Source organism: Acipenser ruthenus, chromosome 3 (assembly GCF_902713425.1).
Source record: "Acipenser ruthenus chromosome 3, fAciRut3.2 maternal haplotype, whole genome shotgun sequence".
Classification (NCBI taxonomy): domain Eukaryota; kingdom Metazoa; phylum Chordata; class Actinopteri; order Acipenseriformes; family Acipenseridae; genus Acipenser; species Acipenser ruthenus.
In genome coordinates this window covers 43837251-43863129 of record NC_081191.1, presented here as the reverse complement: position 1 = coordinate 43863129, position 25879 = coordinate 43837251, and the positions used below count along the sequence as shown (strand labels likewise).

Below are 25879 nucleotides of genomic sequence, written 5' to 3'. Positions count from 1 at the left end.
GTGACGAGTTCCATGTGGGCCTTTGTCTGAACTGGAGATCGAGCACAAATGAGCCAGTCGTCCAGGTAATTGAGTACTCTGAGTCTCAATGGGGCAAAGAATAGCCTCCATGCACTTCGAAAAGACACAGGGAACTAGAGAGAGGTCTAATGGCAGTACATGGAACTTGTACGTTGTCCCTTGGAAAGCAAACCGTAGGTACCTCCTGTACCCTGGTCTTATGGGGATATGAAAATAAGCATGAACCAGTCATCTGGCCTTATTGTATGCAACAACTGGCAGCAGTGTGGAGTAGTGGTTAGGGCTCTGGACTCTTGACCAGAGGGTCGTGGGTTCAATCCCAGGTGGGGGACACTGCTGCTGTACCCTTGAGCAAGGTACTTTACCTAGATTGCTCCAGTAAAAACCCAACTGTATAAATGGGTAATTGTATGTAAAAAATAATGTAATATCTTGTAACAATTGTAAGTCGCCCTGGATAAGGGTGTCTGCTAAGAAATAAATAATAATAATGGTCAACGTCTTGAACCTCTGCACCAGGAAGTACCGGGAGTAGAAACCTCCTTCCAAATGAAGAGGCTGTACCGTGCAAATAGCCCACTTTTGTAGCAGGGCTGTCACCTCCTGATACAACACCACCACGTCTTGCGGGTTCGTGACTAACGTTGTAGTCACGCCCTGAAAGGGAGGGGGACCGTGTTTGAATTGTAGAGAACAGCCGGTCTGTACAGTATTGAGCACCTAGGTGTCTGTGGTGTATTGACGCCAGTACTCCAGGTGACTCCCTGAAAAGGGGCCCGGGGCCTGTGGCAGCATATTGCTAGGGCTGCTGCTTTGCTTGTAGCTTAGCTTGAGGCTTTTGTTTGGCAGCGTAACTTATTGAAGTTTCCCCTTTGCACAGCTGTGGCTCGGTTGTGAAAACCCCTCTGGCTTTAGCAGGAGCCGACTGTGCCGGTCTCTGAGGCTGCTGGAGCCTTGCCCCAACCCTGCCCATCTCAGGATCCAGCACTGTGGCTGCAGTTGATATGAAGGTGTGATTTATCCCAATAGACTGTTGTGTGCTCTCCCCTATTTAAAACACCACCTGTCTCACATTCAAATCACACCAGTGACCAAAGGGGGTTATTGCCTGACCCGTCTAACACCAGCATAGTCGAGGTGCCATGTCAAGTATTCTTCTTCTTCTTCTTCTTCTTCTTCTTCTTTATTTCTTAGCTGACGCCCTTATCCATGGCCACTTACAATTGTTACAACATATCACATTATTTTTACAAACAATTACCCGTTTATACAGTTGGGTTTTTACTGGAGCAATCTAGGTAAAGTACATTGCTCAAGGGTACAGCAGCAGTGTTCTCCATCTGGGATTGAACCCATGACTCCACACTGCTGCCTGTATTAGGGGAGGGTTGCATTAAATATTGGATACCATGTAGTCCAGACTTCCCCGTATAAAAGTTTACTCTAGTGAAAGCATAGCCAAGTGTAATAAAGCACTGTAACACCGAGAAAGGTATGGAAAAGCATATTAAAAACATAGTAAACTATGGTTTAGTAAATGCATAGTATAACCACGAGAAAACCATGAGAAAACCTGCCCAATTACAGTGCAAATTTTGTGACAACATTTTGTGCATCAGGAACAGTACAGAATCCAGCAACAGCTGCATAGCCATGTTACACCAGTGTGAGCTATGTTTATTTAACCCTGCCGCACTGTGTACAGTATCAAGGATATTCTTATCTTTCTGGCACAATTTCACACTTCCTTTCACGTTTCCTTCCTGTATCTTTACTTTTTAAGCAGAGGACCTTGATTAAGACACTTTGAAGAGTCTACTCTTTGTCAAAACTCGTGCTTTCTTTTAGTGTGTGTTTATGAAGGAACGCTATGTATACTGTATGCTGTAGCTCACTCACAATCACCTTTTAGAAGGGTATTCTGAGTTAGTGCTCTAGACAGAGGTGCTGGACATTCCCACCACTCTTCTGACCCCAGATGGTACAGTGTGGCGTTCAGGTACAGAACCTACACTGTGCAGAAACTGCTACAGTGCCAAAGACTGCCCAAGCTCTGTGTCTGCATCAACCCTGCGCTGCAGCCTGTGAAACACGACCAGCAAACCTTACTGCAGGGTCACCCAGCGGGTGCGTCCAGTATAGCATGCAAAAACCTGAACTGTTCATGTACTGAAGAGGTTCACTGTGTAAGACACTTGTCTGTGTTTCTAGTATTTGAGATAGACAAATTGTTTAAAATTTCTACCAAAGGTACAAAAAACAAACAAAAAAAACAACAACATTGTTATAAACATAAAAATAATCACATTTTGTTACTTGCAGGGTTACAGTATCTACAAAGCCGGTTCTTAATTTGTAATCTTTGCAAGCATTAGAGTATGTTCTTATATTTTAATAAGAAAATGTGTTTTGTACAGTACCTGTGGATATCAAATGACTAAATGAATACCGTAGGATTTTGATCTTTTTAAATTGTATTATTATTATTATTATTATTATTATTATTATTATTATTATTATTATTATTATTATTATGTATTTTTTAGCAGATGCCCTTATCCAGGGCGACTTAGTTGTTACAAAATATCATAGTACAAAGTATTGCATTATAAAATCACATTACAGAATATCATAATACAGATAAGAGCAGTTATGAAAGTACAGTAAGATCAAATTTAAGTAAGATATAGTAAGAGCAAGTTTGACTAGGAGCACTTATAACTTATAGTAAATATTTGCTTATATGAGTAAAGTCCAGTAAGAACGTGTAGTAAGTGATAAATGGATGAGAATGATTTCCCAATGAGAGCAAAGAGTATGGTTACCTATAGTCCAGTATAGCTGAGAGTTGAGGTTTACAGATGCTGTCTGAACAGGTGTGTCTTGAGGAGGTGCCAGAAGGTGGTCAGGGTCTGAGCAGTCCTGATATCCATGGCTAGGTCGTTCCACCACTGAGGGGCAAGGGTGGAGAAGGAGCGGGCTCTGGAGGCGGGGGAGCGGAGGGGGGGTACAGCTAGTCTGCCGGAGGTGGAGGATCGGAGGTGGCAAGAGGGGGTGTAGGGAGCAATGATAGTCTGGAGGGAGCAGAAAGGTCAAGAGTTTACAAACTGTTATAATTCACTGTTTTAGTCAGTCTTGGTTTTTACTGTGTTTTTTAATAACAGTACCTGGAGGGCCATTCCTTGAAAATGTCAAATTTGTTATACGGTACCGGTATTTGAATGAGTCATTAACTATCAAACGACAACTGGAGGGATTTGTGTATTAAACTGACCAGTTAATAGAATGGCTCCTCTGCAGTTGAACTTCTGTGTCTCCACGGTAGCACACACAGTAATTATTGCTTTGTGTTTTGGCGTGCAGGTCCCTGGATGCCCCCTGGATCCCCCCCCTTGAACCCCCTGCATACCCCAATGGATGCCAGGTGACCCCCAAGATGACCCTGAGTGAGCGGCTCCACCAGAAGATCTCTGGCGCCTTCTATCGACATGGCCTGCTTTGCGCCTCCTACCCCATTCCCATCATCCTATTCACCGCGGTCTGCATCCTCGCCTGCTGGTGAGTACTCTCCACTGGGGGGAGCTGTGCTGTGTGTCTCTGCAGGACAAGTCTCTCATTGCGGATCTGTTTGAGACATTCCTGGTTTTAACTGTGGCCTGTACAAAATATTTTGAAACTGTCAAGTAGGCAGATGTATATGTATGGGTGTAAATAGTCAGTATATAAAGTAAAAAATAAACATATTAGACATGAACATGAACAGCACAGGGACAATAATAACCATGTATGATACAAGCATGTATCCACCTACCTGCAGAGAGAGGCCCAGCTGCAAGCCTTTATTGACTTCTAGACTTAAAGTATGCCTTGCACAAGCAGCAGAAATGCTGCTAAATCACAACTAACCATTACAGCTTGCTCCACCAAATGCAATGATTGCGAAAGATACATATTAGCACTGTTGAAGGACATTGTTGAATTATAAGAAATGTAAATAATGTTGTGTAGTTTTAACTTGACTTCTTTTTTTTTGTTAATGTTCAATGATTTAACATCTACTCTGTACTATATTATTTAGAAGGCTTAACCTACTGTAATAGAACGTATACCAGGACCGGGAAGTATGTAACTTACTTAATATGATATTTTACTTAATGTAAACATTTATTTTTATTTTATAGTTGTTCAATGAAAACATAATTTATTGATTCGTTCTAATCTGTACCTTGTTATGTTGCCTTTAATTGCTGTTAGGAAATTATGCATAAGCTGAGCTTTATGCATACTGTACTTGTATTACACTTCCTGTTAATAAAACAAGCTACTTATTAAAGCATTGTAAAATAGTGTGTGTGTGTGTGTGTGTGTGTATATATATACATTTTCCCACTTATCTACACACCATACTCCACACTGTTAAGGGGAAAAAAGTTTTTAATTGAGAACAAAATTATATTTTAAAAATACAAAACTGAAAGATCTTAAGTCTAAATCCCCCTGAGTTAATACTTGGTGGAAGCACCTTTGGCAGCAATTACAGCTGTGAGTCTGTTGGGATAGGTCTCTACCAACTCTGCACACCTAGATTTGGCAATATTTGACCATTCTTCTTTACAAAACTTTTCAAGCTCTGTCAAGTTCCTTGGGGAGCGTTGATGGACAGCAATCTCAGAATCAAGTCATGCCACAAATTTTCGATTGGATGTAGGTCGGGGCTCTGACTGGGCCACTCAAGGACATTTACCTTTTTGTTCCTTAGCCACTCCAGTGTAGCTTTGGCTGTGTGCTTTGGGTCATTGTCATGATGAAAGGTGAACTTCCGTCCCAGTTTCAGCTTTCTTGCAGAGGGCAGCAGGTTTTCCTCAAGGACTTCTCTGTACTTTGCTCCATTCATTTTCCCTTCTATCCTGACAAGTGCCTCAGTCCCTGCCGATGAGAAACATCCCCATTACATGATGCTGCCACCACCATGCTTCACAGTATGGATGGTGTTCTTTGGGTGATGCGCTGTGTTGGGTTTGCGCCAAACATAATGCTTTGCATTTAGGCCAAAAAGTTCGATTTTAGTTTCGTCAGACCACAAAACTTTTTGCCACATGGCTACAGAATCTCCTGAGTGTTTTTTTGCATACTTCAAACGGGATTCAAGGTGGGCTTTCTTGAGTAATGGTTTCCTTCTTCTCACCTTATCATACAGGCCAGATTTGTGGTGTGCTTGGGATATTGTTGTCACATGCACACTTTGACCAGTCTTGGCCATAAAAGCCTGTAGCTCTTGCAAAGTTGCCATTGGCACCTTGGTAGTCTCTCTGATCAGTCTCCTTCTTGCTCGGTCATCCAGTTTGCAGAGGGAACCTACAGGAACTGCTGAATTTATCCTGAAATCATGTGAATCACTACAGTTTAACACAGGTGGAGGCTACTTTTGGTGTGTGATTTTGAAGGTGATTGTTTACACCTGAGCTAATTTAGGATTGCTATTACAAGGTGGGTGGACACTTATCCAACCAAGCTATTTCAGTTTTTATTTTTAATTAATTTTCTACAAATTTCTAGAATATTTTTTTCACTTGGAAGTTGTGGGGTAGGATGTGTGGATAAATGAAAAAAAAAAAAAAAGTATTTTAATGCATTTTAAACCCAGGCTATAAGGCAACAAAAGGTGAACATTTTGAAAGGGGGTGTAGACTTTCTATAGGCACTATATATATATATATATATATATATATATATATATATATATATATATATATATATATATATATATATATATAATTAGTCCCTCCTCTCTAATTTTCAATTTTTTGCAAAAAAACGAACAAACATTTGCTCCCTACTGTCACTGTACATGTCACTAGAGCACATTCCCGTTGTTTGTGTAGTATTCACCCCCCTTGGACGTTTTCACAGTTTGTTGTGTTACAACCTGAAATCTTGATGCATTTAAATGGGATTTGTTTTCCTTTGATTTACACAAACTACTCAACACTTTCAATGTGTGAAAAAATGGGTGGGTGAAAAAAACAAATCAATTAAATAAAAACCTGAAAAGTCTTCATTAGATAAGTATTCACCCCCTTTGCTAGGACACTCCTAAATAAGCAACAAATTGCCTTCAGAAATCACACAATAAGTTAAATGGAGTCCATCTGTGTGCAATAAAAGTGGTTCACATGATTTCAGATTGAATACACCTGTCTCTAAGGTCCCACAGTTGGGTAGTTCATTCAAAGCAAAGATACTACCATGAAGACCAAGGAGCTTTTAAAACAACTCCAGGATAAAGTTGTGGAGAGGCACAGATCAGGGGAGGGGTATAAAAAGATTTCAAAGGCATTGAATATCCCTTGGAGCACAGTCAAGTCGATCATTAAGAAGTGGAAGGTATATGGCACCACCCAGAATCTGCTTAGAGCAGGCCGTCCTACCAAACTGAGCAGCCGGGTAAGAAGGGCATTGGTCAGAGAAGCCAGCAAGAGGCCAATGACAACTCTGAAAGACCTACAGCGTTCCATGGCTGAGATGGACGAAACTGTCCTTGTGTCAACAATAGCTCAGGTACTCCACAGATCTGGCCTGTATGGAATAGTGGCAAGAAGGAAGTCATTTCTGAAAAAAGCCCATGTAAAATCCCGCTTGGAATTTGCAAAAAGGCATGTGGGAGACTCTGAAAAGATGTGGCAAAAGATTCTGAGGTCCGATGAAGCAAAAATTGAACTATTTGGCCTAAATACAATGCGTTATGTCTGGCGCAAACCCAACACAGCACATCGCCCAGGTAACACCATCCCTACTGTGAAGCATGGTGGTGGCAGCATCATGCTATGGGGATGCTTTTCATCGGCAGGGACTGCGAAGCTTGTCAGGGTAGAGGGCAGAATGGATGGAGCTAAATACAGGCAGATCCTTGAAGAAAACCTGCTTCAGTCTGCAAAAGACCTAAGACTGGGACGGAGATTCACCTTTAAGCAGGACAATGACCACAAGCACACAGCCAAAGCGGCACTGGAGTGGCTTAAAAACAAGAAAGTGAATGTCCTGGAGTGGCCCAGTCAAAGCCCAGACTTGAATCTGATTGAGAATCTGTGGCAAGACTTGAAGATTGCTGTCCACCAACGATCCCCATCCAACTTGACAGAGCTTGAACAGATGTGCAAACCTGGTAGAGACTTACCCCAAAAGACTCACAGCTGTAATTGCTGCCAAAGGTGGTTCTACTAAGTATTGACTCAGGGGGGTGAATAGTTATCTAACCAAGTGACACAGATAAAGATTAAGACGACAACGGAACTGTGTTGATAGACAATAATCCTAACGTTTCGCTAGCTGTGCCGCCAGCTTCTACAGAGGTACATGAAGCTTTTAACAAATCATATGGGAAAGAATGAGCGCAGAGAAGCCAAGTTTATGTGTGGTAGAGAATGTTGCTATATTCGTCATCTTGTAACACTATAGAAGACTGTTGAAACATTTGTTACCTTTTTATGTAATTTGTGTCCGAAGCAGTAAATAACTGTAGAACTTAAAAAAAAAAAAAAAAAAAACTAGCTCCATAGGCTATTATTATTATTATTATTTATTTCTTAGCAGACGCCCTTATCCAGGGCGACTTACAATCGCAAGCAAATACAAATACATTCAAGTGTTACAATATAAGTCATACAATAAGAACAAGAAATACAATAATTCTTAAGTGTGACAAACCACAATTCAATAATACAGCAGATAATAGTGAAAGTTACATCAGGATATGATTAAGTAGTGATAGTTACATCAGGATATGATTAAGTACAAAATACTACAGATTAAACACTTGGGAGATTACAATATTCTGAGGTACAGGATTAAATGCAGTAAAATAGGGGGCAGATAAGAGCAAAATAAAGCATATTTAAATGAAGGGTGATAGTGTCCCAGGATACAACAGAGGAGTTCTACAGGTGCTGTTTGAAGAGGTGAGTCTTAAGGAGGCGCCGGAATGTGGTCAGGGACTGGGCAGTCCTGACATCTGTAGGAAGGTCGTTCCACCACTGCGGAGCAAGGGTGGAGAAGGAGCGGGCTCGGGAGGCAGGGGAGCGTAGCGGAGGTAGAGCCAGTCTTCTAGTGCAGGCGGAGCGGAGAGGTCGAGTGGGGGTGTAGGGAGAGATGAGGGTCTGGAGGTAGCTGGGTGCAGTCTGATCAAGGCATCTGTAGGCTAGTACAAGAGTCTTGAACTGGATGCGAGCGGTGATCGGGAGCCAGTGGAGCGAGCGGAGTAGTGGAGTAGCGTGGGCGAAGCGAGGTAGAGAGAACACCAGGCGAGCAGCAGAGTTCTGGATGAGCTGGAGCGGACGGGTGGCGGACGCAGGGAGGCCAGCCAGGAGGGAGTTGCAGTAGTCTAGGCGGGAGAGTACCAGGGCCTGGACCAGGAGCTGGGTAGCATAGTTGGTGAGGAAGGGTCGGATTCTTCGGATGTTGCTCAGGAAGAATCTGCAAGTGCGTGCCAGAGTGGAGATGTGCTGGGAATAAGAGAGGCAGGGGTCCAGGGTGACTCCAAGGTTTTTAGCTGAGGAAGAGGGAGAGAGTGTGGTAGATTCCAGAGGAACAGAGATAGAGAGATCAGAGGAGGGGGAGGAGGAGGGAAAGAAAAGGAGGTCAGATTTAGAGAGGTTGAGTTTGAGGTGATGCAAGTGCATCCAGGAGGAAATAGCAGACAGACAGGTAGAGATACGGGAGGAGATGGTGGAGTCAGAGGTGGGGAAGGAGAGGAAAATCTGAGCATCATCAGCATAGAAATGGTATGAGAAACCATAGGATGCGATGAGGGGGCCCAGGGAGCGGGTGTAGAGAGAGAACAGGAGAGGACCCAAGACTGACCCTTGGGGGACTCCAGTCAAGAGAGGGTGAGGTGTGGAGGTTGCTCCACGCCAGGTTACCTGGTAAGTGCGGTTGGAGAGGTAGGAGGAGAACCAGGCCAGAGCAGTGCCAGAGATCCCCAGGTCAGCAAGAGATGATAGTAGAATAGAGTGATCAACAGTGTCAAAGGCAGCAGAGAGGTCGAGGAGAATTAGGACAGAGGAGAGAGAGGCAGCTCGGGCACACTTAAGTGAGTTGGTGACAGAGAGAAGGGCGGTTTCAGTGGAGTGAGCAGAGCGGAAGCCAGATTGGAGAGGGTCAAGCAGAGAGTGGTTGGACAGGAAAGCAGAGAGCTGGCGGTGTACAGTCCGCTCGAGGGTTTTGGAGAGGAAGGGTAGGAGGGAGACAGGACGGTAGCTCTGGAGGGAGGTGGGGTCGAGGGTAGGTTTTTTGAGGAGGGGAGTGATAGAGGCTTTTTTGAAGGCAGAGGGGAAGATGCCAGAAAGTAGAGAGGTGTTGAGGAGGGAGGAGATGAAGGGGAGTAGAGCAGGAGCAGCAGCTTGAAAGAGGTGAGTGGGGAGGGGGTCCAAGGCACACGTGGTGGGTTTGTGACCCTGGAGCAGGGAGGAGAGGTCAGAGTCTGAGGGGCAAGAAGGTGGAGAGGGAGGGCGAGTTAGTAGGGGATGTAGTGGGTGTAGGGGTTGGAGCAGGAGGGGGTGCGGGGGAGGGAGAGGTGTTAAAGAGTTTGCGGATATCTGAGATTTTAGAAGAGAAGAAGGAGGCAAAGTCGTCAGGGGAGATAGAGGAGGGAGGAGGAGGGGGGGGAGGGTTTAGGAGGGAGGAGAAGGTAGAGAATAGTTTACGTGGGTTGTTAGTGGAGGCTTGGATTACAGATTGGAAATAAGCACATTTAGCAGAGGAGAGAGTAGAGGAGAAGGAGGAGAGAAGAGTGCGGTAAAGGTCTAGGGCAGCAGGGAGTTTGGTTCTCTTCCATTTCTTTTCAGCAGATCGCAGTGTGATTCTTGCCGAGCGGAGCACAGAGGAGAGCCAGGGATGGGGAGGGGAGGGGCGAGCGGGTCGGGAGGTGAGGGGACAGAGGGAGTCGAGGGAGGAGGTGAGTGAGGAGAAGAGGGTGGAGGTAGCAGAGTCTACGGAGAGTTGTGAAAAGGAGTCGATAGGAGGGAGGTGAGAGAGCAGTGGAGGCAAGGACAGAGGGGGAGAGAGAGCGGAGGTTACGGCGAGAGGTGACAGTGGGGGTAGGAGGAGCAGGGAGAGGGGGGAGAGACAGAGAAAAAGAGATGAAATAGTGATCAGAGAGGTCCAGGGGGGTGACAGAGAGGTTGGAGGGGCAGCAGGCCCTGGAGAAGGTGAGGTCCAGTTGACGGCCAGCTTTGTGGGTAGGAGGGGACGGAGAGAGACAGAAGTCGAAGGAGTGAAGGAGAGGGAGGAATCCAGCAGAGTGGCTGGGGTTGGAGAGATGGATGTTGAAGTCACCCAACAGGACAGTCGGGGTAGACAGAGAGGGGAGGGAGGAGAGTAGATAGTCGAGTTCATCCAGAAAGTGAGTGAGAGGCCCAGGGGGGCGGTACAAAACAATGAGCAGGAGTTGACAGGGAGAGGTTAGTTGGACTGCATGAAATTCAAAGGTAGTGACAGAGAGGGAGGTGAGATCAGAGGGGACAGAAAAGAGTAAGGAGGGAGAGAGGAGAAGACCCGTCCCACCTCCCCGTCCGGTGAGACGCGGGGTATGGGACAGGACGTAGAGAGAGGACAGGGCAGCAGGAGTAACAGTGTTATCAGGGGACAGCCAGGTTTCAGTGAGAGCAAGGAAATCGAGCGAGAGGTGGGAGGCAAAGGCAGAGATGAAATCAGCTTTGTTAGCAGAAGAGTGACAGTTCCAGAGTGCACCAGAGAGTGTGCGGGAGGGGGGGAGAGGCAGAGAAATTAGGTTAGAGGGGTTGGAGGAGCAGCAGCGGAGGGAGGGCAGAGGACGAGGACGGGAGGACAGAACAGGGATGTGAGAGACAGTCATAGCAGGACAAGCAAGACAAAAGGCACAGTAGGAGCAGTGGGGTGGAGGATACAGACCTGACTAGTAGATGGCTTCTTCCAGAGCGCTGGGAGGTTCGGATCTAGTCGAACAGCGTCTCAGCGCAGGCCTCCCCTCGCTGGACTCCCACAGCTAGACTCCCGGCTCTTTTGTTGAGGCTCTTCTGTTGGCTGGCGCTTCGTGCTGGCGCTAAAATAAGCTGCTTGAATAAATGTTGTTACCCCTGCTTGGCAAAAGAACCAACTAAACTGTGTGGAAACCAATCAAATAGCAAAATCAACTGCTAATCAATTTAGCCACTCACCTGGTACTAATCACACGCAAACTCAGCCAATTCAAACACCACCTTACAATGTCACCAAATGTAGTAGTTACAATTACAAAAAGCAGGAACTTATCTATCTGCCTCTCTCCCTGGTTCCCTGAAGACTGAACTAATTACCAGATGCCCACTCTTAAATAACTCCCTTCACTTAGCAAGGGAACTAGCTGCTAACTGCTCTGGAGACAATAGTTTCACACACTTTGCTGGGATCACACAACTGCAGGAGCTGTGTGGAGACCAATTCAAATGCAAACTGCTTTAATCAAGTTAACCCACCCTGATTCAAATTTACAAATTACAAATTAAGTACTCAAAATAAGCACACTGCCTGGGATAAAATCACACACTCCTCCCCAATTAGAAACACCAGGTAATACTATATAGTTAATGGAAAAATTACTAGGAGCAGGATCAAATACCTATCTTGCTTCAAATGCTGGTTACCTGGTTACCTGTCGACTCCCACAGCTAGACTCCCGGCTCTTTTGTTGAGGCTCTTCTGTTGGCTGGCGCTTCGTGCTGGCGCTAAAATAAGCTGCTTGAATAAATGTTGTTACCCCTGCTTGGCAAAAGAACCAACTAAACTGTGTGGAAACCAATCAAATAGCAAAATCAACTGCTAATCAATTTAGCCACTCACCTGGTACTAATCACACGCAAACTCAGCCAATTCAAACACCACCTTACAATGTCACCAAATGTAGTAGTTACAATTACAAAAAGCAGGAACTTATCTATCTGCCTCTCTCCCTGGTTCCCTGAAGACTGAACTAATTACCAGATGCCCACTCTTAAATAACTCCCTTCACTTAGCAAGGGAACTAGCTGCTAACTGCTCTGGAGACAATAGTTTCACACACTTTGCTGGGATCACACAACTGCAGGAGCTGTGTGGAGACCAATTCAAATGCAAACTGCTTTAATCAAGTTAACCCACCCTGATTCAAATTTACAAATTACAAATTAAGTACTCAAAATAAGCACACTGCCTGGGATAAAATCACACACTCCTCCCCAATTAGAAACACCAGGTAATACTATATAGTTAATGGAAAAATTACTAGGAGCAGGATCAAATACCTATCTTGCTTCAAATGCTGGTTACCTGGTTACCTGTCGACTCCCACAGCTAGACTCCCGGCTCTTTTGTTGAGGCTCTTCTGTTGGCTGGCGCTTCGTGCTGGCGCTAAAATAAGCTGCTTGAATAAATGTTGTTACCCCTGCTTGGCAAAAGAACCAACTAAACTGTGTGGAAACCAATCAAATAGCAAAATCAACTGCTAATCAATTTAGCCACTCACCTGGTACTAATCACACGCAAACTCAGCCAATTCAAACACCACCTTACAATGTCACCAAATGTAGTAGTTACAATTACAAAAAGCAGGAACTTATCTATCTGCCTCTCTCCCTGGTTCCCTGAAGACTGAACTAATTACCAGATGCCCACTCTTAAATAACTCCCTTCACTTAGCAAGGGAACTAGCTGCTAACTGCTCTGGAGACAATAGTTTCACACACTTTGCTGGGATCACACAACTGCAGGAGCTGTGTGGAGACCAATTCAAATGCAAACTGCTTTAATCAAGTTAACCCACCCTGATTCAAATTTACAAATTACAAATTAAGTACTCAAAATAAGCACACTGCCTGGGATAAAATCACACACTCCTCCCCAATTAGAAACACCAGGTAATACTATATAGTTAATGGAAAAATTAGTAGGAGCAGGATCAAATACCTATCTTGCTTCAAATGCTGGTTACCTGGTTACCTGTCGACTCCCACAGCTAGACTCCCGGCTCTTTTGTTGAGGCTCTTCTGTTGGCTGGCGCTTCGTGCTGGCGCTAAAATAAGCTGCTTGAATAAATGTTGTTACCCCTGCTTGGCAAAAGAACCAACTAAACTGTGTGGAAACCAATCAAATAGCAAAATCAACTGCTAATCAATTTAGCCACTCACCTGGTACTAATCACACGCAAACTCAGCCAATTCAAACACCACCTTACAATGTCACCAAATGTAGTAGTTACAATTACAAAAAGCAGGAACTTATCTATCTGCCTCTCTCCCTGGTTCCCTGAAGACTGAACTAATTACCAGATGCCCACTCTTAAATAACTCCCTTCACTTAGCAAGGGAACTAGCTGCTAACTGCTCTGGAGACAATAGTTTCACACACTTTGCTGGGATCACACAACTGCAGGAGCTGTGTGGAGACCAATTCAAATGCAAACTGCTTTAATCAAGTTAACCCACCCTGATTCAAATTTACAAATTACAAATTAAGTACTCAAAATAAGCACACTGCCTGGGATAAAATCACACACTCCTCCCCAATTAGAAACACCAGGTAATACTATATAGTTAATGGAAAAATTACTAGGAGCAGGATCAAATACCTATCTTGCTTCAAATGCTGGTTACCTGGTTACCTGTCGACTCCCACAGCTAGACTCCCGGCTCTTTTGTTGAGGCTCTTCTGTTGGCTGGCGCTTCGTGCTGGCGCTAAAATAAGCTGCTTGAATAAATGTTGTTACCCCTGCTTGGCAAAAGAACCAACTAAACTGTGTGGAAACCAATCAAATAGCAAAATCAACTGCTAATCAATTTAGCCACTCACCTGGTACTAATCACACGCAAACTCAGCCAATTCAAACACCACCTTACAATGTCACCAAATGTAGTAGTTACAATTACAAAAAGCAGGAACTTATCTATCTGCCTCTCTCCCTGGTTCCCTGAAGACTGAACTAATTACCAGATGCCCACTCTTAAATAACTCCCTTCACTTAGCAAGGGAACTAGCTGCTAACTGCTCTGGAGACAATAGTTTCACACACTTTGCTGGGATCACACAACTGCAGGAGCTGTGTGGAGACCAATTCAAATGCAAACTGCTTTAATCAAGTTAACCCACCCTGATTCAAATTTACAAATTACAAATTAAGTACTCAAAATAAGCACACTGCCTGGGATAAAATCACACACTCCTCCCCAATTAGAAACACCAGGTAATACTATATAGTTAATGGAAAAATTACTAGGAGCAGGATCAAATACCTATCTTGCTTCAAATGCTGGTTACCTGGTTACCTGTCGACTCCCACAGCTAGACTCCCGGCTCTTTTGTTGAGGCTCTTCTGTTGGCTGGCGCTTCGTGCTGGCGCTAAAATAAGCTGCTTGAATAAATGTTGTTACCCCTGCTTGGCAAAAGAACCAACTAAACTGTGTGGAAACCAATCAAATAGCAAAATCAACTGCTAATCAATTTAGCCACTCACCTGGTACTAATCACACGCAAACTCAGCCAATTCAAACACCACCTTACAATGTCACCAAATGTAGTAGTTACAATTACAAAAAGCAGGAACTTATCTATCTGCCTCTCTCCCTGGTTCCCTGAAGACTGAACTAATTACCAGATGCCCACTCTTAAATAACTCCCTTCACTTAGCAAGGGAACTAGCTGCTAACTGCTCTGGAGACAATAGTTTCACACACTTTGATGGGATCACACAACTGCAGGAGCTGTGTGGAGACCAATTCAAATGCAAACTGCTTTAATCAAGTTAACCCACCCTGATTCAAATTTACAAATTACAAATTAAGTACTCAAAATAAGCACACTGCCTGGGATAAAATCACACACTCCTCCCCAATTAGAAACACCAGGTAATACTATATAGTTAATGGAAAAATTACTAGGAGCAGGATCAAATACCTATCTTGCTTCAAATGCTGGTTACCTGGTTACCTGTCGACTCCCACAGCTAGACTCCCGGCTCTTTTGTTGAGGCTCTTCTGTTGGCTGGCGCTTCGTGCTGGCGCTAAAATAAGCTGCTTGAATAAATGTTGTTACCCCTGCTTGGCAAAAGAACCAACTAAACTGTGTGGAAACCAATCAAATAGCAAAATCAACTGCTAATCAATTTAGCCACTCACCTGGTACTAATCACACGCAAACTCAGCCAATTCAAACACCACCTTACAATGTCACCAAATGTAGTAGTTACAATTACAAAAAGCAGGAACTTATCTATCTGCCTCTCTCCCTGGTTCCCTGAAGACTGAACTAATTACCAGATGCCCACTCTTAAATAACTCCCTTCACTTAGCAAGGGAACTAGCTGCTAACTGCTCTGGAGACAATAGTTTCACACACTTTGCTGGGATCACACAACTGCAGGAGCTGTGTGGAGACCAATTCAAATGCAAACTGCTTTAATCAAGTTAACCCACCCTGATTCAAATTTACAAATTACAAATTAAGTACTCAAAATAAGCACACTGCCTGGGATAAAATCACACACTCCTCCCCAATTAGAAACACCAGGTAATACTATATAGTTAATGGAAAAATTACTAGGAGCAGGATCAAATACCTATCTTGCTTCAAATGCTGGTTACCTGGTTACCTGTCGACTCCCACAGCTAGACTCCCGGCTCTTTTGTTGAGGCTCTTCTGTTGGCTGGCGCTTCGTGCTGGCGCTAAAATAAGCTGCTTGAATAAATGTTGTTACCCCTGCTTGGCAAAAGAACCAACTAAACTGTGTGGAAACCAATCAAATAGCAAAATCAACTGCTAATCAATTTAGTCACTCACCTGGTACTAATCACACGCAAACTCAGCCAATTCAAACACCACCTTACAATGTCACCAAATGTAGTAGTTACAATTACAAAAAGCAGGAACTTATCTATCTGCCTCTCTCCCTGGTTCCCTGAAGACATAAAGCTAAACAAATACTTTGTAGACAGCTGTTTAATATTCTTTATCAATGCAAGTGCAGTACATGTTAATTTTCTTTTTTGGTTTGTTTTACAAAACAAACATTTAATTTTTTTTGAAGTAAATTAAATGATGTTTGTGGAATACCACTCACTACCCCACATTCAGATAACAAGCTCATTATTATTATTAGTAGTCGTAGTAGTATTGTTGTTGCAAACTTCAAATAACTAGTAGACCTATAAATATATAACCTGCTTCAACATGACCCACCCTCTTTTAGAAAGGCTCTGGCACAGTTGTTATTATTATTATTATTGTTATTATATTACAAAGGATATCATAGTTTAGTCGCAAGTTCAAAGCGAGGCGTTGTTCTGTTACTCCTATGTGAAAGGTCAGAGAAAAACAATTAACCTTGCTTGCACTCCCTATGTTGCAGGTCCTGAAAGATGTAATTCTAATTATATATGGAAATACACACATTTTTTTAAAATTGTTACTTTCACATTTGTTTTGTGGTATGTGATGGTAGCACTTTCACATTGTGGCCTTAGTCAAAGAAACAAAAAAGCTAGTTTATCAGCCAATCAGTGTCGCCTGTCACTGTTTCCAAGTGCTTGTCACAGTTTCCAAACTATTTCTATGTGCTGTCTTGATGTGGATATGTTTTAAAATGACAACATTTTGATGAACAACACATGTTTCTAAAAATACCCTGTTACATTTGTACAAAAATGCATTTGTAAAATGTACCAATGCTAATTTGAATCCCAGTGCACAACTACAGTCTGTAGTCATATGTTTTGGCCATAACTGTATTTAATACATTTTTTTAATACAAGAATTGTTATGTTTTATGTATATTTTAAGAAATGGCATCCAATAGTCAGTGCTTTAGGAGTTTTAAAAAAGTGAACTCTTTGCTTTATTGTTTGTTGTTTTTTTTCTTCTTTGATTTCCATAAAATATGGCAAACATGTTTGTTCTGGTTTTTTTTTCAGATTTTAGTAATGTGATTTAATAAAATATATATATATATATACAGTATATATATAAAATGAATTTAACTAACTGACTTTCTTATGTATTTATACTTATTAACACACAATAGATAGATAGATAGATAGATATATAATTATTTATGTATGTATTTATTTTTTTACATATTACTTCAATTTTGATATTATGTAAGCATTATTTGTATCCATTGGCACCTTGATGGAAAGTATAATAGTGTAATCGTTTAATTGTTTGGTAAATTACATGTATTCAATTAATAAAATAGATGGAAATGCCCATAATGTTTATACGGTAGGATAAGTGTGAAGTGTTTTATTTTATTAAGTATTTATTCAAAGTATTTTTCATATACTCGAGCATGTTGTACACATGTAGTCTCCCACTGGAGGGCTTCTCATAATGGCCTGGTAAAAATGTTGCTCTCTAGTTGTTATAACCATGTTATCATTCATCAATCCAGTTGTTCAGAAGTTGGATTCGTTTTATGAAAGGCTGTGCTTGTTTTCAATACAAGGCATACCAAACATGTTTCCAGTTTTTAACTGTCATTGTGAGAATTGTGAGGGTCTGGAACCAACTCCCCAGTAATGTTGTTGAAGCTGACACCCTGGGATCCTTCAAGAAGCTGCTTGATGAGATTCTGGGATCAATAAGCTACTAACAACCAAACGAGCAAGATGGGCTGAATGGCCTCCTCTCGTTTGTAAACTTTCTTATGTTCTTATGTTCTTAAATAATGATACAAAAAATTATAAGCCTAGGGTTTTCTGGGGGGGGAAACCAAACTTGCTACACAGGTAAATGCTCTTAATTGCATCTAGTCTACTTGCATGTTTTAAAATTCTAAAGTTAATGCGTGTTGTTTTTTAAGATAATTCTTATGTAACTCAGGCCTACCTTGTAACGGAATAAATGTGTGCAGCATATGCATGGATAGTGTTGATATTGAATATCCAGCGATCAAGTCAATGTTGTCTTGGAGTTGGTTATATTAGGGGTGGGGGGCAAAAACAGAAACGTGTCCTACGTGTCACATGACCCACAAAGGTCCTTTCCTCTGATGGGAACTAGACTCAACTCTTTTACATTGTTGAACAGACAAGTAAGGAAGGTTTCCAAGTGTGGGTTGCTACAGTGCCTTGCGAAAGTATTTGGCCCCCTTGAACTTTGCGACCTTTTGCCACATTTCAGGCTTCAAACATAAAGATATGAAACTGTAATTTTTTGTGAAGAATCAACAACAAGTGGGACACAATCATGAAGTGGAACGAAATTTATTGGATATTTCAAACTTTTTTAACAAATAAAAAACTGAAAAATTGGGCGTGCAAAATTATTCAGCCCCTTTACTTTCAGTGCAGCAAACTCTCTCCAGAAGTTCAGTGAGGATCTCTGAATGATCCAATGTTGACCTAAATGACTAATGATGATAAATAGAATCCACCTGTGTGTAATCAAGTCTCCGTATAAATGCACCTGCACTGTGATAGTCTCAGAGGTCCGTTTAAAGTGCAGAGAGCATCATGAAGAACAAGGAACACACCAGGTAGGTCCGAGATACTGTTGTGGAGAAGTTTAAAGCCGGATTTGGATACAAAAAGATTTCCCAAGCTTTAAACATCCCAAGGAGCACTGTGCAAGCGATAATATTGAAATGGAAGGAGTATCAGACCACTGCAAATCTACCAAGACCTGGCCGTCCCTCTAAACTTTCAGCTCATACAAGGAGAAGACTGATCAGAGATGCAGCCAAGAGGCCCATGATCACTCTGGATGAACTGCAGAGATCTACAGCTGAGGTGGGAGACTCTGTCCATAGGACAACAATCAGTCGTATACTGCACAAATCTGGCCTTTATGGAAGAGTGGCAAGAAGAAAGCCATTTCTTAAAGATATCCATAAAAAGTGTCGTTTACAGTTTGCCACAAGCCACCTGGGAAACACACCAAACATGTGGAAGAAGGTGCTCTGGTCAGATGAAACCAAAATCGATCTTTTTGGCAACAATGCAAAACTTTATGTTTGGCGTAAAAGCAACACAGCTCATCACCCTGAACACACCATCCCCACTGTCAAACATGGTGGTGGCAGCATCATGGTTTGGGCCTGCTTTTTTTCAGCAGGGACAGGGAAGATGGTTAAAATTGATGGGAAGATGGATGGAGCCAAATACAGGACCATTCTGGAAGAAAACCTGATGGAGTCTGCAAAAGACCTGAGACTGGGACGGAGATTTGTCTTCCAACAAGACAATGATCCAAAACATAAAGCAAAATCTACAATGGAATGGTTCACAAATAAACATATCCAGGTGTTAGAATGGCCAAGTCAAAGTCCAGACCTGAATCCAATCGAGAATCTGTGGAAAGAACTGAAAACTGCTGTTCACAAATGCTCTCCATCCAACCTCACTGAGCTCGAGCTGTTTTGCAAGGAGGAATGGGCAAAAATTTCAGTCTCTCGATGTGCAAAACTGATAGAGACATACCCCAAGTGACTTACAGCTGTAATCGCAGCAAAAGGTGGCGCTACAAAGTATTAACTTAAGGGGGCTGAATAATTTTGCACGCCCAATTTTTCAGTTTTTTATTTGTTAAAAAAGTTTGAAATATCCAATAAATTTCGTTCCACTTCATGATTGTGTCCCACTTGTTGTTGATTCTTCACAAAAAATTACAGTTTCATATCTTTATGTTTGAAGCCTGAAATGTGGCAAAAGGTCGCAAAGTTCAAGGGGGCCGAATACTTTCGCAAGGCACTGTATATGATGCTACATATATCTGACTTACTAACATTATTCATGCCATGGTCCTGTAATATCGCAGTAATTTAATTTGACAGTGTCTGTATCTAATATAAGGGTATAATCGGTGTATCATTGCGACCCTGGCATGCGCAAACTCTTAATGTACAGATACTACAGACTGTTAAAGGTCAGTATCCCTTTTTTTGTGTTGTATGCAGCGCTGCAGAGAAGCTGCATACTGGGTGTTTTATGCATTGCAAAAATATGAATTCCGTATGATATTTAAATGTAACACGCAACGGATAGCAATTTTTCTGCACAGCTTTGCATGCGATCAAGTTATTATTGTTATTATTATTATTATTATTATTTATTTCTTAGCAGACTCCCTTATCCAGGGCGACTTACAATTGTTACAAGATATCACATTATTTTTTTACACATTATTTTTTACATACAATTACCCATTTATACAGTTGGGTTTTTACTGGAGCAATTTAGGTAAAGTACCTTGCTCAAGGGTACAGCAGCAGTGTCCCCCACTGGGGATTGAACCCACAACCCTCCGGTTCTGTACTTCATTGGTAGTGGGCACAAACATGTGACCAATAAGCCCAGGTTTACCTTTCTGTCAACCAAATACAATAGTCTGTGTTTGGAGAGAGTCGGGATGCTTTATATTGCTATAGCGAGGCGATCAATAAGGAATACAATATTATTGTTTCTTTACTGGCATTAGTGCAGTATCGGTACAGTTTCTAAATTTTTTTTTTTTTTTTTCATTTTAGGGAGCGTGTCTGTCGACTTGGAAAAGGAGAGCACAAAAGACCGAGAAAGATTTACAGAAAACAAAAAAAAAACTGTGAAAGTCTTGTACTAGTGGAGACAGTAGCTAACTACATCGAGAGTAGCAACTTCTCGGCCAATAATATTATCACTATTATTAAGGCAGGACAAAAGGAGGACTAAATAAGACAAAGTTTGTGTATAGTTGGTTAAATTAATATTACCGTTAATGTAAGGCTGTAGTTATGCATACATCATAAGTTGACAATAAAGTAAGTACTGTATTTATTGAAAGTACTCTGAAAGTACTCTGCATTTTACTCATCCAAAATACAGTTTACGCACATAGTTTATAAATTGGAGATGAAATTACTCAATGACCCAAAACCTTATCTGGAGTGCTGGTTGTATGGAATGCTAATGTCAGCCAAAACCTTATCTGGAGTGCTAGTTGTATGGAATGCTAATGTCATACTGCAGGTTACTACAGTACAGGTACAGTAGTAAGCATCAGCCAACCAGGGAACAGCTTTTGCTTGTCCTCCTGTAATGTACTGTGGCAAATCTGACTACACGGATGGAAGAGATATGCATCAAACTGAGGTGTTTTCAGCCCTTAATCGACATTGTATTTAGACATGGGAAGAGGGCACACTCCACAGAGACAGACAGATATATCACATTGGCATGAGCAACTGGAACTGTGTGTGTAACCTACTGTGCCAGCCGGTGACTTTAGGACATCTGGAACTTGTTCCTCATTTGGAGAACCAGGGGAGCCTGCCAGGATTGTGCAAAGAGGAGAAGGATACTGGGCTGTGACCGGGCTAATTTAAGCAGCACAAGGGCTAGACATGTTGGCAGTATTTGAAGCAGCCTCTCCCAGGACTATGCTCTGCTAAGCTACAGTAGGTGGTTACAGAACAGTGTAACATCTCAGGTTCTGTGGACAATAAGGGTCCTGCAAACCTGGGTGTGTGAGAGCTGTCCTGAAGGCAAGCAGACTGTGTTGGTCCAGCAGACTCCCACAAGGTGTATCACAAATTGGAGGTTTCTTTATGGCGAAGGACAGATTTTGGTGATGTTTGTTTCTGGCTCTATAAGCCAAGGCTTGTGCAGATTTGTTTAAAAATATTTATAATTTGTTAAAAAGCTTAACGAAGGTCACAGCATCATTGGCAGGCTTCTGATTGGCTCCAGCCTGAATCCCATTCATTGTTTTTCATGGCAACTCTTTTCATTGGCTAGCCAGAACTCTCAGTAAGGCTGCCCCAGTCATTAATATGAAATGCATTTATGGTGACGATTACCCTACACAGGAGTAGGATAGGCGGCCTTGGCTTTTCCAGCCCATTCCATTGCAAACATTTGTTCCAGCAGTGCATTTTGATTATTGAAATGATATTCAGAACCAGGGACAAGTAAATCATTAAAGTACTGTCTGAAGTGAAGGGACTGGAAGTCCAGTAATGGAATGAACTGGATGAGACAGAATTGATTAATTACTCAGTTACAGTATTGTCTATTGCGATAAATGCATTTTGTGTGCATTTAGAGCAGGGGTGGGCAATTCCGGCCCTGGAGGGCCAGTGTCCCTCCTGGTTTTTGTTCAAACTGTACCCTAAATTACTTAATTGCACCAATTAAGTGCTTATTAGAAGCTTAATTGGTCAGTTGGAGCAAACACCAGGGGACACCGGGCCTCCAGGACCGGAATTGCCCACTCCTGATTTAGAGGATAATGACTGACAGCCTCTTTTAAATAAACGTAAAGGTCTGCTGCAGTATCCACGTAAAAATATATTTCTTTATTTATTTTCTTATACAGATTTAATGACTTAATATATTTGGTAGCTACCTTCAGTTAAGTTGAGAGTGTAGTTTCTCTTGCACTCTTTTGTATGACAGACACAAAGGGTGGGTGAAAAATATATATCACCCAGACTTAAGTTCTCTACACAACCTACACAAAGAACAACCAGCGAGTCAAGGAGCCTAATGGTGTGAGGATCTTTGTGATTACATTCTTGTGTTCCCTCTCTTTAATAGAAAGTAGTAGTTGATTTTTGTGGTCCCTAGTTTGTATTTTTTTATTACTTTAATTACTTTCTTAATATTGCACCCGTCACTTCAAATACTTGTTTTTCATGGCAACTCTTTTCATTGGCTAGCCAGAACTCTCAGTAAGGCTGCCCCAGTCATTAATATGAAATGCATTTATGGTGACGATTACCCTACATTCTTGTGTTCCCTCTCTTTAATAGAAAGTAGTAGTTGATTTTTGTGGTCCCTAGTTTGTATTTTTTTATTACTTTAATTACTTTCTTAATATTGCACCCGTCACTTCAAATACTTGATGATAGGATAATCCTAAATACAAAAACTCAGGTTGCCAAATCCATCAATGCAATGTCTTCATCAGTGTATTTTAAGAAGTACAGAAAGTATTTTTGAACTTAGTTCCTCTACTGACACATTACAACATGCGAAATTCATGGAGATGGACCAGATACTGTTTTGGCAGCATGGTTTTAGAATTACGCAATTTTCCAAAGAAGCTTGTGCAGCAAACACAGACCTTTGCTTAAAAAAAATACATAAATAAAGACATTTAAAATGAACAGATGAACTACTGTAGCTACCCAAATTTTGATATCTGGGCCCGGTTACAGCAAGCTGTCAATATTTTGAAGTGGGGTTACTTTGACAACAAGTTGTGGGTGGAGCTGAGTGACTGGTCTAGACTCCATTCACATGTTGATTCAGCTGTTCAGTGCTGCTTGGGTGCTCTGTGCCTTGTTATCTGTTGCATAAAACACTGGATCTCAGTGGAGCCAAAGTGAGGTTGTTCACGGATATAGAGGCTTTTGACAGTGAATTGTAACAGTTCTTTTAGTCTGCCTGCAAGTTTTGCTCTAAGGCTGCACAGTGAGTCACCTCCTAGCTCAAGTGGTATTTGAGCTCAGGCTGGTGAAGCACCCTGGCTCCTGTTGTAGAGGTTTAATTACAGTATGTCTGCTGGAGTATTGCATCCAGCAGTATTGTGCCTCCAGTTACACACCTTATACTGGTACCTGCCATTGCTTCGTTTTCTAAACTGTTAGAAAAAAAAAAAAAGTTAAAAAACATCACGGTACCAAGAAGTACTGACCTGGCCTGACTGTGCTGCCTTATTTTCTGAGGTCTGAGCAGATCACAGTCCAAGAAGAAGAAGAAGGCGGCTTGACCTTGTTGCCAGTATGCAGCAGTGTGACCGCAAACTACAGTAAACTATAATGTGGTTTTAAGGAACCTTTAATAGTAAATAGCGGAGTTCTGAAAAATATAGCGTTATACTTCCCCACGTGTTGCTACGACTGTTTAACACTAGAACGACCATGTGCGGTCAATTTTACCAGCGTATTAAAAACAACATACATATGATAATGAAAGGACAAACAATTATTAGTTTATTTTACGCCTTTATCCAAGGCGACTTACAGATGCATGTGTGAACTATGCATCAGCTGCAGAGTCACTTACAACTATGTCTCATCCGAAAGACCGAGCACCAAGGAGGTTAAGTGAGAGGTGGTGAGATTTGATCCCGGGACCTCCTGGTTACAAGCCCTTTTCTTTAACCACTGGACCACACAGCCTATAACAATTGAATATACGTCATAGTTCTATTCAGGAATGTCATATAAAGCATCTACCCAACCGAAACGTAAATAAACTGACTTGAACAGAAATGTGTTTATACACAGATATGTTACATAAATAACAACCTAAAAAAAAACGGTACAAAATGAAATAAACAAATATTTGAAAATAAATGTGTGTATATACAAGTATATCGTACATACAAAACTGTACACTGAAACAATGTAAATCAAAACATTTTTTAATAAATGGGTTTATATTGCCTACATAACAAAGCGCATATACACAACTGAAGCTATGCGTTTATATACAGACACACTATAACCGAAATGACATGAATAAATAAACATTTGAACAGAATGGGCTTCATTTACAATCATTTACAAAGTTTACGTGCTGGCACAAATCACACAGTTCCTGCGCTTTTCAACATATGCAGTGCACTTACTGCAGACTGTCTTTGCGCATTTGGTACAGCTATCAACAGTAACCCAGGCTTCTTTCACCAAATGCTTCACGGGCATATACTAGTGCAATGAAAGCTTCTAATTCCTCCAAGGCCATTGACCAGGAATCATCTTGTAGTTGTCGGTGGGCTTCTGCTACAGTGCAACATTGTATGTGGTGAAACGTATGCATGTCAATCAATAGGCGAAAAGCACTCAATGCACTCTCATCAATGTTGCGTTTTTCATATGCCGTGGGTCCTGGAACTTCCCTCAAAATATTATGTTCACCCCTTCTACCTGCAGCTTCAACAGCAGGATTTATAGTGTTCCAAACAGTGCCATTATTACCAGCCTATTTATAATCCAGGTCTGGCAGTGGAACTTGAAGCAAGCAATGTGACTGATCGAACAAGGTTCCAGCTGTCCATGTATTGGATGGATACGGACAGTTGGAGCCTTGTCACATATTCTAAATCACTGCGCTGCCTCGCAGAATTTAAAAGTATCAGATGGTAGCCATTCTTGCTTTTACAGTTACAGATGTACAGCTGTAACTATGAAACTGAGTGACCAATTACCTGCAAAAAATCCCAAAGTAGTACGTAGACATGCCGATTTGGATGAAGAACAATTAAATGAACTGGAAGGTAGCAAAAAAAAATCGCTGTCTTTATACTCTGTCACCCCGACTTTGTCAGACACATACCTTGAAAAACTACTGAAATCCGAGACGTTGTTTGTTTTTATTCCTCCTGTCTGTTCTGCTCAGTGTGTCTGCGCTGACAGTGACAGGAAATAAAATAACTTGGTGCTGTCTCAACTCTGCCCCCTGGTGTATTTTTTCAGTGGCAATGTCCACAATATCATAAATACAGATGTACTGTCTTTTGCATGTTCCAATAAAATTAATTTACTCAGCTTAGCTTAGTGTGTAGTTCATAGTTATACATGGGACTACTTTATTGGCGTAAGGATATTCTACAATTATTTATTTCAGCATTTTTTTTGCATTTTGCAAAACTCCAAAAATGCTAATTCAAAAGTATTCATACCCTGACAAGGAAAATGAAATGAATAGCTAGTTGAGGTACCTTTAGCAATAGTAACCTCTTTTAAAAATTTAGGATATTTGTCAATGAGCTTTTGGCATGATTCTTTAGTGATTTTTGACCATTCTTCAACGCAATACCGAGGACTTCTCATGTGCACAGCCTTCTTCAACACATACCAAAGATTCTCAATCGGATTTAGATCAGGACTTTGACTAGG

At 41.8% G+C, this 25879-nt stretch overlaps 1 protein-coding gene across 2 annotated transcripts in view; it reads left to right on the top strand.

The window, feature by feature from the left end:
• The window catches only part of LOC117394776 (sterol regulatory element-binding protein cleavage-activating protein-like), a 73768-nt gene that overhangs the window by 9938 nt on the left and 37951 nt on the right, over positions 1-25879 (top strand). Inside the window, exons 1-2 of one of the 2 annotated variants that reach the window (XM_059012977.1) lie at positions 928-1031; positions 3385-3579. In XM_059012977.1, coding sequence (XP_058868960.1) covers positions 3458-3579 — 122 coding nt within the window. In that variant the 5' untranslated portion in view covers positions 928-1031; positions 3385-3457. Of the gene's footprint in view, positions 1-927; positions 1032-3384; positions 3580-25879 lie in introns of those variants that run through there. The other variant, XM_059012976.1, reaches the window with a different exon arrangement.